Source organism: Oncorhynchus mykiss, chromosome 5 (assembly GCF_057628025.1).
Source record: "Oncorhynchus mykiss isolate SJ-2025 chromosome 5, ASM5762802v1, whole genome shotgun sequence".
NCBI lineage: Eukaryota > Metazoa > Chordata > Actinopteri > Salmoniformes > Salmonidae > Oncorhynchus > Oncorhynchus mykiss.
Genome location: NC_143026.1, coordinates 83589678 through 83608469, shown reverse-complemented (window position 1 = coordinate 83608469; position 18792 = coordinate 83589678). Strand labels below are relative to the sequence as shown.

General features: G+C 46.1%; 1 protein-coding gene across 3 annotated transcripts in view; it reads left to right on the top strand.

The window, feature by feature from the left end:
- Positions 1-18792, top strand: part of igfbp3 (insulin like growth factor binding protein 3) — a 73066-nt gene that overhangs the window by 16166 nt on the left and 38108 nt on the right. For all 3 annotated transcript variants that reach the window (XM_021604522.3, XM_090236143.1, XM_090236144.1), the window contains exon 3: positions 2928-3047. In XM_021604522.3, the coding sequence (XP_021460197.3) occupies positions 2928-3047 (120 nt within the window). The remainder of the gene's footprint in view (positions 1-2927; positions 3048-18792) is intronic.

Here is an 18792-nt window from a genome sequence, read left to right as displayed (position 1 = left end):
GATCTTTTAAATTGATATTGTTTGTCATAGTTGAAGTGTACCTATGATGAAAATTACAGGCCTCTCTCATATTTCTAAGTGGGAGAACTTGTACAATTGGTGGCTGACTAAATCATTTTTTTGCTCCACTGTATCTCTCATAATACTGTACAAACGACCATACCAAACACAGACACACACGCACACAGTCGTATTACAGTGTTATTACAGTGTTATTACAGGGTTAGTACAGGGTTAGTACAGGGTTCGTACAGTGTTATTACAGGGTTATTACAGGATTATTACAGGGTTATTACAGGGTTAGTACAGGGTTAGTACAGTGTTATTACAGAGTTATTACATGGTTATTACAGTGTTAGTACGGTGTTAGTACGGTGTTAGTACGGTGTTAGTACAGTGTTAGTACAGTGTTAGTACAGTGTTAGTACAGTGTTATTACAGGGTTAGTACAGGGTTATTACAGTGTTATTACAGGGTTAGTACAGGGTTAGTACATTGTTATTACAGTGTTATTACAGGGTCAGTACATTGTTATTACAGTGTTAGTACAGGGTTTGTACAGGGTTATTACAGGGTTAGTACACTGTTATTACAGTGTTAGTACAGGGTTATTACAGGGTTAGTACAGTGTTATTACAGGGTTATTACAGGGTTAGTACAGTGTTATTACAGTTTTATTACAGGGTTAGTACAGTGTATTACAGTTCTATTACAGGGTTAGTACAGTGTTAGTACAGTGTTAGTACAGGGTTAGTACAGGGTTAGTACAGGGTTAGCACAGGGTTATTACAGTGTTATTACATGGTTATTACAGGGTTAGTACAGTGTTATTACAGGGTTAGTACAGGGTTAGTAAAGTGTTATTATAGGGTTAGTACATTGTTATTAAAGTGTTATTACAGGGTTAGTACAGTGTTATTACAGGGTTAGTACAGTGTTATTACAGGGTTATTACAGGGGTAGTACAGTGTTATTACAGAGTTAGTACAGGGTTAGTACATTGTTATTACAGTGTTATTACAGGGTAAGTACATTGTTATTACAGTGTTAGTACAGGGTTTGTACAGGGTTATTACAGGGTTAGTACACTGTTATTACAGTGTTAGTACAGTGTTATTACAGGGTTAGTACAGTGTTATTACAGGGTTATTACAGGGTTAGTACAGTGTTATTACAGTTTTATTACAGGGTTAGTACAGTGTTATTACAGGGTTACAGTGTTATTAAAGTGTTATTACTTTGTTAGTACAGTGTTAGTACAGGGTTAGTACAGGGTTATTACAGTGTTATTACAGTTTTATTACACTGTTATTACAGGGTTAGTACAGTGCTATTACAGTGTTATTACTTTGTTAGTACAGTGTTAGTACAGGGTTTGTATAGGGTTATTACAGGGTTAGTACAGTGTTATAACAGTGTTATACAGGGTTAGTACAGTGGTTAGTAATGTTTTATTGAGGTGTTGTGTGCTGTGTGTGCAGGGCCCATGCAGGAGAGAGATGGAAAGCATCCTGAACAGTCTTAAAATCTCCAATACTGTACAAACGACCATACCAAACACAGACACACACGCACACAGTCGTATTACAGTGTTATTACAATGTTATTACAGGGTTAGTACAGGGTTAGTACAGGGTTCGTACAGTGTTATTACAGGGTTATTACAGGGTTATTACAGGGTTATTACAGGGTTAGTACAGGGTTAGTACAGTGTTATTACAGAGTTATTACATGGTTATTACAGTGTTAGTACAGTGTTAGTACGGTGTTAGTACGGTGTTAGTACGGTGTTAGTACAGTGTTAGTACAGTGTTAGTACAGTGTTAGTACAGTGTTAGTACAGGGTTAGTACAGTGTTATTACAGGGTTATTACAGGGTTAGTACAGTGTTATTACAGGGTTAGTACAGGGTTTGTACATTGTTATTACAGTGTTATTACAGGGTCAGTACATTGTTATTACAGTGTTAGTACAGGGTTTGTACAGGGTTATTACAGGGTTAGTACACTGTTATTACAGTGTTAGTACAGGGTTATTACAGGGTTAGTACAGTGTTATTACAGGGTTATTACAGGGTTAGTACAGTGTTATTACAGTTTTATTACAGGGTTAGTACAGTGTATTACAGTTCTATTACAGGGTTAGTACAGTGTTAGTACAGTGTTAGTACAGTGTTAGTACAGGGTTAGTACAGGGTTAGTACAGGGTTAGCACAGGGTTATTACAGTGTTATTACATGGTTATTACAGGGTTAGTACAGTGTTATTACAGGGTTAGTACAGGGTTAGTAAAGCGTTATTATAAGGTTAGTACATTGTTATTAAAGTGTTATTACAGGGTTAGTACAGTGTTATTACAGGGTTAGTACAGTGTTATTACAGGGTTATTACAGGGTTAGTACAGTGTTATTACAGGGTTAGTACAGGGTTAGTACATTGTTATTACAGTGTTATTACAGGGTAAGTACATTGTTATTACAGTGTTAGTACAGGGTTTGTACAGGGTTATTACAGGGTTAGTACACTGTTATTACAGTGTTAGTACAGGGTAAGTACATTGTTATTACAGTGTTAGTACAGGGTTTGTACAGGGTTATTACAGGGTTAGTACACTGTTATTACAGTGTTAGTACAGTGTTATTACAGGGTTAGTACAGTGTTATTACAGTTTTATTACAGGGTTAGTACAGTGTTATTACAGGGTTACAGTGTTATCAAAGTGTTATTACTTTGTTAGTACAGTGTTAGTACAGGGTTAGTACAGGGTTATTACAGTGTTATTACAGTTTTATTACACTGTTATTACAGGGTTAGTACAGTGCTATTACAGTGTTATTACTTTGTTAGTACAGTGTTATAACAGTGTTATACAGGGTTAGTACAGTGGTTAGTAATGTTTCATTGAGGTGTTGTGTGCTGTGTGTGCAGGGCCCATGCAGGAGAGAGATGGAAAGCATCCTGAACAGTCTTAAAATCTCCAATGTGCTCAACCCCAGAGGCTTCCGTATCCCCAACTGTGACAAAAAGGGCTTCTACAAGAAAAAACAAGTGAGAACACGCGCACACCAAACAAACCCCATTTCTTGTTCATAGTGAGTCAGCAGGGTGCATTTATCTGTAACGTTAGCTGTAATACCAGGTTATTATTGATGTTGATAATGTTGTTGATGTTGCTGCTGTCAAGGCAACGTCAAAGAAGGCCGTGGGGGGCCTGGGCGAGGTTTCCTTCCGAAACCTATGTAGTGATTGAGTGTGTGTGTGTGTGTTGGGAGGGGGGGGGGGGGTTGTATTACTGTCCTCGTGGGTACAGTAAATCCCCAAAAGTCCCCACAAGGACAGTACAACAAGTAAAATTCTCCATTGTGGGGACATTTCCCAGGTCCCCACGAGGACAAAGGCTATTTCAGTCTTGGGGTTAGAGGTAGAATTAGGGTTAGGGGTTAGGTGTTAAGTTTAGGGTTAGGAGTTAGGGTTAGGGGTTAAGGTTTGGGTTATGGTTAGGGTAAGGGTAAGGGTTAGGTGTAGGATTAAGGGTTAGGGAAAATTTAATTTTGCTTGGAAATCAATTCTAGGTCCCCACAAGCACAAGGATAGTAAAATATATTCTGTGTGTGTGCGTGTGCGTGTGTGCGCGTGTGGTGTGTGTGTGTGTGAGGGGGGGGAATCAGGATGGTCTCTGAGTCATGGTGGTGTTATTTAAAAAAAACATTTCTCAGAATTGTATCTGTGAATATACAGTACATGACCAAAAGTATGTGGACACCTCCTTGTCAAACATCTCATTCCAAAATCATGGGCATTAATATGGAGTTGGTCTCCCCTTTACTGCTATAACAGCCTCCACTCTACTGGGAGGCTTTCCACTAGATGTTGGAACATTGCTGAGGGGACTTGCTTCCATTCAGCCACCTTCCCCAATCTGTTGCCACAAAGTTGGAAGCACACAATCGTTTAGAATGTCATTGTACGCTGTAGCGTTAAGATTTCCATTCACTGGAACTAAGAGGTCTGAACCATGAAAAACATCTCCAGACAATTATTCCTCCACCATCAAACTTTACAGTTGGCACTATACACTGGGGCAGGTAGTGTTCTCCTGGCATCCGCCAAACACAGATTTGTCCGTCGAACTGCCAGGTGGTGAAGCGTGATTCATCACCCCAGAGAAGGTGTTTCCACTGCTCCAGGATCTAATGGTGGCGAGCTTTACTCCACTCCAGTCGACTCTTGGCACAGCACATGGTGATCCTAGGCTTGTGTGCGGCTACTTGGCTTTGGAAACCCATTTCATGAAGCACCCAACGAACAGTTCTTGTGCCGACGTTGCTTCCAGAGGCAGTTTGGAACCCGGTAGTGACTGTTGTTTGGAGAGAGCGTAGTTACGTTGGTGTTGGAGCCTACTAGTACTATGGCATGGTTTCTATTTGGTAACCTTTGGCCTACTAAGATGTTCTCTTAGAAACATGTGTCCCTCAGACGACTGGATGCGAGTTTATATAAACCTGTATGTGTTGTGCCAGCTCCTGCCCCACACAGTGTAGGGAGATAGAGTAAGAGGGGATCAGGAGAGATAGAGTTAGAGGGGTGCAGGGGGAGATAGAGTTAGAGGGGTGCAGGGGAGATAGAGTTAGAGAGGTGCATGGAGAGATAGAGTTAGAGGGGTGCAGGGGGAGATAGAGTTAGAGGGGTGCAGGGGAGATAGAGTTAGAGAGGTGCAGGGAGAGATAGAGTTAGAGGGGTGCAGGGGAGATAGAGTTAGAGAGGTGCAGGGAGAGATAGAGTTAGAGAGGTGCAGGGAGAGAGAGTTAGAGAGGTGCAGGGAGAGATAGAGTTAGAGAGGTGCAGGAGGAGATAGAGTTAGAGGGGTGCAGGGGGAGATAGAGTTAGAGGGGTGCAGGGGAGAGATAGAGTTAGAGGGGTGCAGGGGGAGATAGAGTTAGAGAGGTGCAGGAGGAGATAGAGTTAGAGGGGTGCAGGGGGAGATAGAGTTAGAGGGGTGCAGGGGAGATAGAGTTAGAGGGGTGCAGGGGAGAGATAGAGTTAGAGGGGTGCAGGGTAGATAGAGTTAGATGGGTGCAGGGGAGATAGAGTTAGAGGGGTGCAGGGGAGATAGAGGGGTGCAGGGGAGATAGAGTTAGAGGGGTACAGGGGAGATAGAGTTAGAGGGGTGCCGGGGGAGATAGTTAGAGGGGTGCAGGGGAGATAGAGTTAGAGGGGTGCCGGGGGAGATAGTTAGAGGGGTGCAGGGGGAATAGAGTTAGAGGGGTGCCGTGGGTGATAGAGTTAGAGGGGTGCAGGGGAGATATAGTTAGAGGGGTGCAGGGGAGATAGAGGGGTGCAGGGGAGATAGAGGGGTGCAGGGGAGACAGAGTTAGAGGGGTGCAGGGGAGTTAGAGGGGTGCAGGGGGGATAGAGTTAAAGGGGTGCAGGTGGCAGGGAGATAGAGGTAGGGGTGCAGGTGGCAGGGAAATAGAGGTAGGGGTGCAGGTGGCAGGGAAATAGAGGTAGGGGAGCAGGTGGCAGGGAAATAGAGGTAGGGGTGCAGGTGGCAGGGAAATAGAGGTAGGGGTGCAGGTGGCAGGGAAATAGAGGTAAGGGTGCAGGTGGCAGGGAGATAGAGGTAGGGGTGCAGGTGGCAGGGAAATAGAGGTAGGGGTGCATGTGGCAGGGAAATAGAGGTAGAGGTGCAGGTGGCAGGGAAATAGAGGTAGAGGTGCAGGTGGCAGGGAAATAGAGGTAGGGGTGCAGGTGGCAGGGAAATAGAGGTAGAGGTGCAGGTGGCAGGGAAATAGAGGTAGGGGTGCAGGTGGCAGGGAAATAGAGGTAGAGGTGCAGGTGGCAGGGAAATAGAGGTAGAGGTGCAGGTGGCAGGGAAATAGAGGTAATGGTGCAGGTGGCAGGGAAATAGAGGTAGGGGTGCAGGTGGCAGGGAAATAGAGGTAGGGGTGCAGGTGGCAGGGAAATAGAGGTAGGGGTGCAGGTGGCAGGGAAATACAGGTAGAGGTGCAGGTGGCAGTGAAATAGAGGTAGAGGTGCATGTGGCAGGGAAGTAGAGGTAGGGGTGCAGGCTTGCTGCCAGGGGTGTTGAGGTAAACCCTTTGAGGTCGATGTTTGCAGTCACAGAAGTTTTATGACCGGGAAACACAGTGAATAGGAGACCCTGTGAAGCATCTCGGGTGACAATACTAAGCAGATAGGAGGGTATGGAGAGGAAGAGAGGGGTTTGACAGAGGGGGAAGAGCAGAATTAAACGAGCACAGTCATGAAAGCAAGTTGTTTAAGTCAAGTGTCCCCTAGACTAAAATAATAATCCTGTCTGCAGACTGTGTGTGTGTGTGTGTGTGTGTGTGTGTGTGTGTGTGTGTGTGTGTGTGTGTGTGTGTGTGTGTGTGTGTGTGTGAGTTAGTGACTGAGTGACTGAGTGAGTGACTGAGTGAGTGGGTGTTTGTGTGTAATGTGAGTAGCCCAGAAGATAGATGAAGCCTGAGCTGGGGGAGCCATACAGAAGGCTACAGTGAAGTCTAAATTTAGTTGCAGTTACAGTATATGAATTGGCTCAGTGTACCAATAAAAGCCAAGCATGCCTTACCCTGTCCCACTCACTGACTCAACCCCCTCTCTTTCTCTCTTTCTCTCTACAAGTCATCTCTCCCACTCTCTCTACACATCTTCACCTCCCTTTCTCTTTCCACTCTCGCTTATTCATTCACCTGGTCTTTCCCTTGTCACCATCTTCCTCCCTTCTCTCCCTCCCCCTCCCCCTCCCCTCCCTTCTCCCCCCTTCTCCCCTCCTCCCTTCTCCCCTCCCTTCTCCCCTCCTCCCTTCTCCCCTCCTCCCTTCTCTCCTCCCTTCTCCCCTCCTCCCTTATCTCCTCCTCCCTCTTCCCTCCCTCCTTCTCCCCTCCTCCCTTCTCTCCTCCCTTCTCCCCTCCTCCCTTCTCTCCTCCCTTCTCCCCTCCCTTCTCCTACCGCCCTCTTCTTACTCCTCCCCTTCCCCTTCTCCCTTCTCTCCTCCCTCTCCTCCTCCCTTCTCCCCTCCCTTCTCCCTTCTCTCCCCTTCTCTCCTCCCTTCTCTCCTCCTCCCTTCTCCCCTCCTCCCCTTCCCTTCTCCCTGCTCTCCTCCCTTCTCCCCCTTCCCTTCTCCCCTCCTTCCTTCTCTCCTCCCTTCTCTCCTCCCTTCTCCCCTCCTCCCCTTCCCTTCTCCCTTCTCTCCTCCCTTCTCCCATTCTCCCTTCCCTCCTTCCTTCTCTCCCTCTCTCCCTCCTCCCTTCTCTTCTCCCTTCTCCCCTCCTCCCTTCTCTCCTCCCTTCTCTCCCTCCCTCTCCTCCTCCCTTCTCTCCCTCCCTCCCTCTCCCTCCTCCCTTCTCCCTTCCTCCCTTCTCCCCTTCTCCCCTCCCTTCTTCTCTCCTCCCTTCTCCCCATCCCTCTCTCTCTCTCCCTTCTCCCCTCCCTTCTCCCCTCCTCCCTTCCTTCTCCCTCCTCCCTTCTCTCTACTCCCTTCCCTCCCTTCCCTCCTCCCATGTCTCCTCCCTTTCTCCCTCCCTCTCCCTCCTCCCTCCCCTCTCTCTCCTCCCTTGTCTCCTCCCCTTCCTCCCTCCCTCTCCTTCTCCCCATCTCCCTCCCTTCTCCTCCCTTCTTTCCTTCCTTCTTTCTCCCTCCCTTCTTCTATCCTCCCTTCCTTCCTCCCTCCCTCCCCTCTCCTCCTCCCTTCTCTCCCTTCTCCCCTCCTCATCTCCCTTCTCCCTCCTACTTTCTTTCCCCTTCCTTCTTCTCTCCTCCTCCCTTCTCCCCTCCTCCATTCTCTCCTCCCTTTACCCCTCCCTTCTCCCCTCCTCCCTTCTCTCCTCCCTTCCCCCTCCCTTCTCTCCTCCTCCCCTTCTCTCCTCCTCCCTTCTCCCTTCCCTTCTCCCCTCCTCCCTTCTCCCCTCCCTTCTTCTCTCCTCCCTTCTCCCCTCCCCCTTCCTCCCCTCCCCTCTCTCCCCCTTCCCCCTCCCCCCTCCCTTCTCCCCTCCTCCCTTCTCTCCTCCCTCTCTCCCTCCCTTCTCCCCTCTCCTTCTCCCCTCCTCCCTTCTCTCCTCCCTCTCTCTCCCTCTCCTCTCTCCCTCCTCCCTTCTCTCCTCTCTTCTCTCCTCCTTTTTCTCCTCCCTTCTCTCCTCCTTCCTTCTCCCCTCCCTTCTCCCCTCCCTTCTCGCCTCCTCCCTTTCCCCTCCCTTCTCCCCTCGTCCCTTCTCCCCTCCTCCTCCTCCCCCTCCCTTCTCCCCTCCCTTCTCCTCCCCTTCCCCTTCTCCCTTCCTCCCTTCTCCCCTCCCTTCTCCCCTCCTTCCTTCTCTCCTCCCTTTTCCCCTCCTCCCTTCTCCCCTCCCGTCTCCCCTCCTCCCTTCCTTCTCCCTCCTCCTCTTCTCTCCTCCCTTCTCTCCTCCCTTCTCCCCTCCCTTCTCCTACTGTCCCTTCTCTACTCCTCCCCTTCCCCTCCTCCCTTCTCTCCTCCCTTCCTCCTCCCTTCTCCTCCCCGCCTTCTCTCCTCCTCCTTCTCCCTTCCCTTCTCCCCTCCTCCCTTCCTCCTCCCTTCTCTCCCTCCCCCTCCCCCCTTCCTCTCTCCTCCCTTCTCCCCTCCCTTCTCCTACCGTCCCTTCTCTACTCCTCCCCTTCCCTTCTCCCTTCTCTCCTCCCTTCTCCCCTTCCCTCTCCTCCTTCCTTCTCTCCTCCCTTCTCCCTCCTCCCCTTCCCTTCTCCCTTCCTCCCTCCTTCTCCCTCCTCCCCTTCCCTTCTCTCCTCCCTTCTCCCCTTCCTTCTCCCTCCCTTCTCCCCCTTCTCTCCTCCCTTCCTCCTCCTCCCTTCTCCCCTCCTCCCTTCTCCCCTCCCTTCTCCCTTCCTCCCTTCTCCCCTCCCTTCTCCCCTCCCTTCTTCTCTCCTCCCTTCTCCCCTACTCCCTTCTCTCCTCCCTTCTCCCCTCCCTTCTCCCCTCCTCCCTTCTCCCCTTCTCCCCTCCTCCCTTCTCTCCTCCCTTCTCACCTCCTCCCTTCCCTCCTCCCTTCTCTCCTCCCTTCTCTCCTCCCTTCTCCCCTCCTCCCTTCTCCCCCTCCCTTCTCTCCTCCCTTCTCCCCTCCTCCCTTGTCTCCTCCCTTGTCTCCTCCCTTGTCTCCTCCCTTCTCCCCTCCTCCCTTTTCCCCATCTCCTCTCCTCCCTTCTCTCCTCCCTTCTTTCCTCCCTTCTCTCCTCCCTTCTTCTATCCTCCTCCCTTCTCTCTCTCCCCTTCTCCCCTCCTCCCTTCTCTCCTCCCTTACCCTCCTCATCTCCCTTCTCCCCTCCTACTTTCTTTTCCCCTTCCTTCTTCTCTCCTCCCTTCTCCCCTCCTCCATTCTCTCCTCCCTTTACCCCTCCCTTCTCCCCTCCTCCCTTCTCTCCTCCCTTCTCTCCTCCCTTCTTTCCTCCTCCCCTCCTCCTTTCTCCGCTCCCTTCTTCTCTCCTCCCTTCTCCCCTCCTCCATTCTCTCCTCCCTTTACCCCTCCCTTCTCCCCTCCTGCCTTCTCCCCTTCTCCCCTCCTCCCTTCCCTCCTCCCTTCTTTCCTCCCTTCTCTCCTCCCTTCTTCTCTCCTCCCTTCTCCTCCCTTCTCTCCTCCTCCCTTCTCCCCTCCCCCCTTCTCCCCTCCTCCCTTCCCCCTCCCTTCTCTCCTCCTCCCCTTCTCTCCTCCTCCCTTCTCCCTTCCCTTCTCCCTCCTCCCTTCTCCCCTCCCTTCTTCTCCCCTCCCTTCTCCCCTCCTCCCTTCTCCCCTCCTCCCTTCTCCCCTTCTCCCCTCCTCCCTTCCTCCCTTCTCTCCTCCCTTCTCTCCTCCCTTCTCCCCTCCTCCCTTCTCCCCTCCTCCCTTCTCTCCTCCCTTCTCTCCTCCCTTCTCCCCTCCTCCCTCCTCCTTTCTCTTCTCCCTTCCCTTCTCCCTCCCTCTCCTCCCTTCTCTCCTCCCTTCTCTCCTCCCTTCTCTCCTCCCTTCTTCACTCCTCCCTTCTCTCTTGCCCTTTCAGTCCATCCATCCTCCCACCTGGTCCAGCTTTGTTGGGTGGAGAAGGAATCTCCTTGTCACGGAGGGTAGGGACAGGCTTCAGTGGGTCTGTGTTTTTGGACACACCCCCTATCCTCCCCTCTCCACCTCCCTTCCTACCACCCTCCCACCCTCCCTCCCTTTCTTTCTCTTCTCCTGCATCCATTATCTCCCCCCTGTGACCCTCCCTCCCTTCCTCCCCAGCTGAACCAGGCTATAAGGTCTGACTCATTGAGCATGGCTCAGAATGCGTTCTGGAAGCGTACTCTGTCGCTGGCCACAATGGCTTTATAATAACTGACTACCCCTCAGGGACAGAAACAGATATTTTAATTTTGTCTCTCCCTGTCCCTGTTTCTCCCTCCTTCTCTCTCTCCCTCCATTTCCCTTTCTCCTTCCATTTCTCTCTTCCTCAGTTTTTTTTGCAGGGTAATGAATTACAGTCTGTTTGGCCTGACTATCTCTCTCTCTTTTCTTCTCCTCAAATCCAGCCTTTTTATTTCTCTCACATCCTGCTTTCTCTCAGTATATAATGTTGCTATGCATCTCTCGCTCTACCACCACTACAGTTGCTTTTCTCTTATGGTCCTATCTTTTTACACTACCTGTTGAATGATTCCCTGTACAGCAGGATGCATGACCACAGTGTGACAGTCCATCTACTGGGCAGCAGAGGAGTCTATCACTGTTGAATGTATGCTTGTGCTCGTTTCAGAGTGGCTGCACTGAGGCTCTTATTAGCCCTGCTTTATGTGGAAAAGCAATATCCTGCAGCCATGTGCAGGCCAGGGAGCAGCCCCCCCCCCCCCCCCCCCCCCCCCATACCCCTTGACTTAATCCTCATTATGTCGTGTTACAGCCTGAATTCTAAATGGATAACAATTATATTATTTCTTACCCATCTACACACAAAGTGAAAACATGTTGTTAGACATTTTTGCAAATGTATTGAAAATGAAATACATAAATATCTAATTTACATAACTATTCACACCCTTGAGTCAATACTTTGTAGAAGCACCTTTGGCAGCGAAGAGCTTTACACACCTGAATTGTACAATACTTTCCCATTATTCCTTTTTAAATTCTTCAAACTCTGTCAAGTTCATTGTTGATGATTGCTAGACAGCCATTTTCAAGTCTTGCTGTAGATTTTCAAACAAATATAAGTTATAACAACTGTAACTAGGCCACTCAGAAACATTCATTGTCGTCTTGGTAAGCAACTCCAGTGTAGATTTGCCCTTGTGTTTTAGATTATTGTCCTGCGGAAAGTTGAATTTGTCTCCCAGTGTCTGTTGAACGCAGACTGAATCAGGGTTTCCTCTAGGATGTTGCCTGTGCTTACCTCCCGATGACAAGCATACCCATAACATGATACAGCCACCCCCATGCTTGAAAATACAAATACAGTGATGTGTTGTGTTGGATTGTCCCAAAACATAACGCTTTTTATTCAGGACAAAAAGTACATTTGACAAATTTTTACGTAAGTGCCTTGTTTCAAACAGGATGCATGTTTTGGAATATTAGTGTTTCCTTCTTTTCACTGTGTCATTTAGGTTAGCAAGGTAGAGTAACTACAATGTTGTTTATCCATCCTCAGTTCCCTCATACCACAACCATTAAACTCTGTAACTGTTTTTAAAATCACCATTGGCTCATAGCTGAGCAGTTTCCTTTCTCTCTGGCAACTGAGAAAGGAAGGACGCCCGTATCTTTGTAGCGACTGGATGTATTGATACACCATTCAAAGCCTAATTAATAACTTCACCATGCTCAAAGGGATATTCAGCTTCTAGTTTAAAAACATTGTTTCTCTTCTACCAATTGGTGCCCGACTTTGCGAGACATTGACAAACCTTTGATTGAGGAACTTTACAGATAATTGTATGTCTGGGGTACAGAGATCGGGTATTCATTCAAAGATCATCTAAGGATCGGTGTCCCGCTAGTGGGACAACTTTCGGTGAAACTGGAGGGTGCGCAATTAAATTAAATAATCAAAAATATTATGGATTTTAAACATTTAGATACACATAAGTGTCTTATATCGGCTGAAAGCTGAAATTCTTGTTAATATAACTGCACTGTCTGATTTACAGTAGCTATTACAGCGAAAACATGCCATGCGATTGTTTGAAGACGGCTCCCCACATCAAAATATTTTTCCACCGGCACAGGTTTCATACATTCACATATAACGATTAAATATTCACTTACTTTTTGAAAATCGTCCTCTGATTTGTCATCCAAAGGGTCCCAGCTATAACATGTAGTGTCATTTTGTTAGATAAAATCCTTCTTTAAATCCCAAAAAGTCAGTTTAATTGGTGTCATCGTTTTGAGAAATCCACTCGTTCAACTTGCAGAGAAAGGAATCCGAAAATCTAACCCTAAACTTTGTTTCAACAAGTCAAAATACATTTCTATTTACTCCTCAGATACCCTAAAATTTCATCAAACTATAATATTTCTTTCAGAAAGAAGTATATTCAATAGGAAACCGATTTTAGCAGGTGCATAATGTCATCATGGCGCACGCAAACACACATTTCCAAGACTGTGTCCTTCAACTAAAACTGTTATTTCTTATTCATTGTTGAAGTTACAAGCCTGAAACATTGAACATAGACTGCTGACACCCTGTGGAAGCCATAGGAATTGCATCCAGGGAGCTAATTTCCAATATGTTGTTTCTCTTGCATTACTAAGAGGATGGTCTCAAAAAAATGAAATTCTGGTTGGTTTTTCTTTGGATTTTCGCCTACCATCCTATCCTGGCTTCAGGGCCTGAGCTACAGGCAGTTTACTTTCACTGTCATTTGAGGCAGAAAGTGGAGAAAAAAGGGGCCTAGCCTGAATCCATTTTAAATTCAGGCTGTAAGGCAACAAAATGTGAAAAAGTAAAGCAGTCTGAATACTTTACATTCGGACCCCATGACTTTTCCCACATTTTTGTTACGTTACAAACTTATTCTGAAATTGATTAAATTGTTTTTTCCCCTCATCAATCTACACACAATTACCCATAATGACAAAGCAAAAATAGGTTTGTAGAATTTTTTTAAATACTGAAATATAACATTTACATAAGTATTCAAACCCCTTACTCAGCACTTTGTTGAAGCACCTTTGGCAGCGATTACAGCCTCGAGTTTTGTTGGGTATGACGCTGCAAGCTTGGCACACCTGTATTTGGGGAGTTTCTCCCATTCTTCTCTGCAGATCCTCTCAAGATCTGTCAGGTTGGATGGGGAGCGTTGCTGCACAGCTATTTTCAGGTCTCTCCAGAGATGTTCAGTTAGGTTCAAGTCTGGGCTCTGGCTGGGCCACTCAAGGACATTCAGAGACGTGTCCCGAAGCCACTCCTGTGTTGTCTTGGTTGTGTGCTTAGGGTCGATGTCCTGTTGGAAGGTGAAGCTTCGCCCCAGTCTGAGGTCCTGAGTGCTCTGGAGCTGGTTTTCATCAAGTATCTCTCTGTACTTTGTTATGTTCATCTTTCCCTCAATCCTGAAGAGTCTCCCAGTCCCTGACGTTTAAAAACATCCCCACAGCATGATGCTGCCACCACCATGCTTCACCATAAGGAGGTTGCCAGGTTTCCTCCAGACGTGATGCTTGGCTTTCAGGACAAAGAGTTCAATCTTGGTTTCATCAGACCAGAGAATCGTGTTTCTCATGTTGTGAGAGTCTTTAGGTGACTTTTAGCAAACTCCAAGTGGGCTGTCATGTGCCTTTTACTGAGGGGTGGCTTCCGTCTGGCCATTCCACCATAAAGGCCTGATTGGTGGAGTGCTGCAGAGATGGTTGTTCCTCTGGAAGGTTTTTTCATCTCCACAGAGGAACTCTGGAGCTCTGTCAGAGTGACCATCGGGTTCTTGGTCACCTCTCTGACCAAGGCCCTTCTCCCCCGACTGTTCAGTTTGGCCGGGCAGCCAGCTCTAGGAAGAGTCTTGGTGGTTCCAAACTTCTTCCATTTAAGAATGATGGAGGCCACTGTGTTCTTGGGGACCTTCAATGCTGCAGACATGTTTTGGTACCCTTCCCCTGATCTGTGCCTCAACATAATCCTGTCTTGTAGCTCTGCAGAATTCCTTCAACCTCAACTTTTTTTGTTATCTAACATGCACTATCATCTGTGGGACCTTATATAGACTGATGTGTGCCTTTCCAAATCATGTCCAATCAATTGCATGTACCACAGGTGGACTCCAATCAAGTTGTAGAAACAGAAAGTGAACACACTCTCAAATACGCACACATCCATACCCCTTTCAAAGGCACTTGAATCTCTTGTCTTGCACGTTCACCATCTGAATGGCACACATACACATTCCATGTCTCAAAAAACATCTTTAACCTTTCTCCTTCCCTTCATCTACACTGATTGAAGTGGATTTAATAATTGACAGCAATAAGGGATCATAACTTTCACCTGGATTCACCTGGTCAGTCTATGTCATGGAAAGAGCAGATGTTCCTAATGTTTTGTACACTCAGAGTACATTTTGAATTAGCTATTAAAGACTTTCAGAACCCATTGAATTCTCCAATTACATTGGATGAACTACTGCACAAAATACAAACCCTCCAACTCAAAATGGCCTGTGGTGTTGATGGTTTCCTTAACACAGACCACAAATCCAAATTAGCTATACTTAAACTACTTAACATTATCCTTAGCTCTGGCCTCTTCCCCAATATTTGGAATCAAAGTCTGATCTCCCCATTGCACAATGGAGACAAATTTGACCCCGATAATTGCCTTAGAATCTGTTAAACAGCCACCTCTTGAAAAAACCTCTGCAGTATCATCAACAGCAGACACCACATTTCCTCAGTGGAAACAATGTAGAGAGCAAATGTCAAATTGGCTTCTTACCAAGATAATGTATGACAGACCACATATACACCCTGCAAACCCTTATTGACAAAGAATCAAAAACAAAAGCAAAGTCTTCTCATGCTTTGTTGATTTCCAAAAAGCTTTTGACTCAATTTGGCATGAGGGTCTGATCTACAAATTGAGTGAAAGCAGTGTTGGTCGCGAAACATATGATATTATAAAATCAACGTACACAAACAACAAATGTGCATTAAATGACAATATGCACACAGATTTCTTTCCTCAGGGCTGTAGGGTGAGACAGGGATGTAGCTTGAGCCCCACCTTCTTCAACATGTGTCTTCAGAAAGTATTCACATCTCTTTACTTTTTCCACATTACGTTGTGCTACAGCCTGACTTTAAAATGTATTATTCAATTAAAATGTACATTTAGATTTTGTGTAACATGATTTGTTTAATGACTACCTCATCTACAGTACGTACCCCACACATACAATTATATGTAAGGTCCCTCAGTCGAGCAGTGAATTTCAAACACAGATTCAACCACAGAGACCAGGGTGGTTTTCCTATGCCTTGCAAAGAAGGGCACCTACAGTATTGGTAGATGGATTTTTTTTAAAGCAGACATTAAATATCCCTTTGATTATGGTGAAGTTATTAATTACACATTGGATGGTGTATCAATACACCCAGTCACTACAAAGATACAGGCGTCCTTCCTAACTCAGTTGCAGGAGAGGAAGGAAACCGCTCGTGGATTTTACAATGAGGCCAATGGTAACTTTAACAGTTGCAGAGTTTAATGGCAGTGATAGGAGAAAACTGAGAATGGATCAACAACATTGTAGTTACTCCACAATACTAACCTAAATGACAGTGAAAAGAAGGAAGCCTGTAAAGAATAAAATAATCCAAAACTTGCACCCTGTTTGCAACAAGGCACTAAAGTAAAACTGCCCAAAAAATGGATAATAAATTGTCTTTATGTTCCGAATACAAAGCATTATGTTTGTGGTAAATCCAACACAACACATCACTGAGTACCACCCTCCATATTTTCAAGCATCGTGGTGGCTGCATCATGTTATGGGTATGCGTGTCATCAGCAAGGATTAGGGAGTTTTTTGGACAAAAATAAATTAAGTAGAGCTAAGCACAGGGAAATTCCTAGAGGAAAACCTGGTTCAGTCTGCTTTCTCACAGACACTGCAAGACAAATTCCCTTTTCAGCAGGACAATAACCTAAAACACAAGGGCAAATCTACACTGGAGTTTCTTACCAAGATGACGTTGAAAGTTCCTGAGTGGCCTACTTACATTTTTGGGCTGAAATTGTCTTGAAAATCTATGGCAAGACTGTCTAGCAATGATCAACAACCAAACTTCACAGAGCTTGAAGTATTTTAAAAATAATAATGTGCAAATATTGTACAATCCACATGTGCAAAGGTCTGAGAGACTTACCCAGAAAGACTCAATAACACTGACGTGTGTGAATACCTATGTAAATGAGATATTTCTGTATTTACTTTTTTTAAATAAAAAAAATCTAAAAACATGTTTTTACTTTGTCGTTATGGGGTATGGTGTGTAGATGAGTGACCAACATTTTATTCATTTTGAACTCAACAGAATGTGTAATAGGTCAAGGGCTATGAATACTTTCTGAAGGCACTGTATCAATGAATTGGCAAGGCTCTAGATCAGTCTGCAGCACCCAGCCTCACACTACTGGACTCAGAAATCAAATGTCTACTGTTTGCAGATGGTATGGTTCTTCTGTCCCCAACCAAGGAGGGCCACAGGTTATTTCAGACTTAGGCCTTGACAGTGAATCTCAGAAAGACAGAAATAATGATGTTCCAAAAAAGGTCCAGATGTCAGGACCACAAATACAAATTCTATCTAGATACCATTGCCCTAGAGCACACAAATAATTATAACTACGTCCGCCTTAACATCAGCACCACAGGTAAGTCTGTGAACGATCTGAAGACAAGGCAAGAGAAACATAAAACTCAACGTCCCAATTAGGATCCGGGCTAAAAATACTTCAATCGGTTGGAGAACCCATTGCCCTCTATGAGTCACGTCTGGGATCCACTCACCAACTAAGAATTCACAAATGGGACAAACAATATCCTTCGCGTACAATGTAAAACTTCAAATAATGCATGCAGAGCAAAACTTCATAGAGATGAATCAAAAGAAGAGTCCTCTCTGCCAGCTGGTTCTGGCTCTCTTCACAAACACAAACTGACACCAAAGGGCCCCAGGACAACATCACGATTAAACTCAACCAAATCATTAGAAAACAACAAGGTAACTATTTGACACACTGGAAATAATTAATCAAAAACAGAGCAAACTGAAATCTGAATCTGGCCCTAAACAGAAAGTACACAGCGGCAGAGTACCTGACCAATGTTACTGACCACTGACCAATGTTATGTGTCCACTGCCCATAAAATGAGGTGGAAACTGAGCTGCACTTCCTAACCTCCTGCCAAATGTATGGCCATATTAGAGACACATATTTCCCTCAGATCACACAGGCCCACAAAGAATTTGAAAACAAATCAAACATAGATAAACTCCCATAACTGTTAGTTGAAATGTCTCAGTGTGCAATCACAGCATCAAGATTTGTTACCCGTTCAAATCAAGATGCAGTAGATGGTATATATTACAGTATATACATATGAGATGAGTAATGTAGGGTATGTAAACATTATATAAAGTGGCATTGTTTAAAGTGACTAGTGATACATTTATTACATCCAATTTGTAATTATTAAAGTGGCTAGAGATTTGAGTCAGTATGTTGTTAGTGATGGCTGTTGAACAGTCTGATGGCCTTGAGATTTAACAGACTGATGGCCTTGTTTTTCAGTCTCTCAGTCCCAGCTTTGATGCACCTGTACTGACCTCACCTTCTGGATGATAGTGGGGTGAACAGGCAGTGGTTGTTGTCCTTGATGATCTTTTTGGCCTTCCTGTGACATCGGGTGGTGTAGGTGTCCTGGAGGGCAGGTAGTTTGCCCCGGTTTGTTGTGGGCGGAGCAGTTGCCGTACCAGGCGGTGAAAGGTTTTTGAGTTTTCAGTGACAAGCTAAATTTCTTCAGCCACTTGAGGTTGAAGAGCTGCTGTTGCGCCTTTTTCACCACGCTGTCTGTGTGGGTGGACCATTTCAGTTTGTCTGTGATGTGTACGCCAAGGAAATTAAAACTTTCCACCTTCTCCACTACTGTCCCGTTGATGTGAATAGGGGTGATGCTCCCTCTGCTGTTTCCTGAAGTCCACGATCATCTCCTTTGTTTTGTTGACGTTGAGTGTGAGGTTATTTTCCTGAAACCACACTCCGAGGGCCCTCACCTCCTCCCTGTAGGCCGTCTCATTGTTGTTGGTAATCAAACCTAGCACTGTTGTGTCGTCTGCAAACTTGATTATTGATTTTGAGACGTACATGGCCACGCAGTCATGGGTGAACAGGGAGTACAGGAGAGGCCTGAGAATGCACCCTTGTGGGGCCCCAGTGTTGAGGATCAGCGGGGTGGAGTTGTTGTTTCCTACCCTCACCACCTGGGGGCGGCCCATCAGCAAGTCCAGGACCCAATTGCACAGGGCGGGGTCGAGACCCATGGTCTCGAGCTTAATGACGAGTTTGGAGGGAAACTATGGTGTTAAATGCTGAGCTGTAATCGATGAACAGCATTCTTACGTAGGTATTCCTCTTGTCCAGATGGATTAGGGCATTGTGATTGCGATTGCGTCGTCTGTGGACCTATTGAGGCAGTAAGCAAATTGGTGTGGGTCTAGGGTGTCAGGTGGGGTGGAGGTGATATGATCCTTGACTAGTCTCTCAAAGCACTTCATGATGATGGAAGTGAGTGCTACGGGGCAAT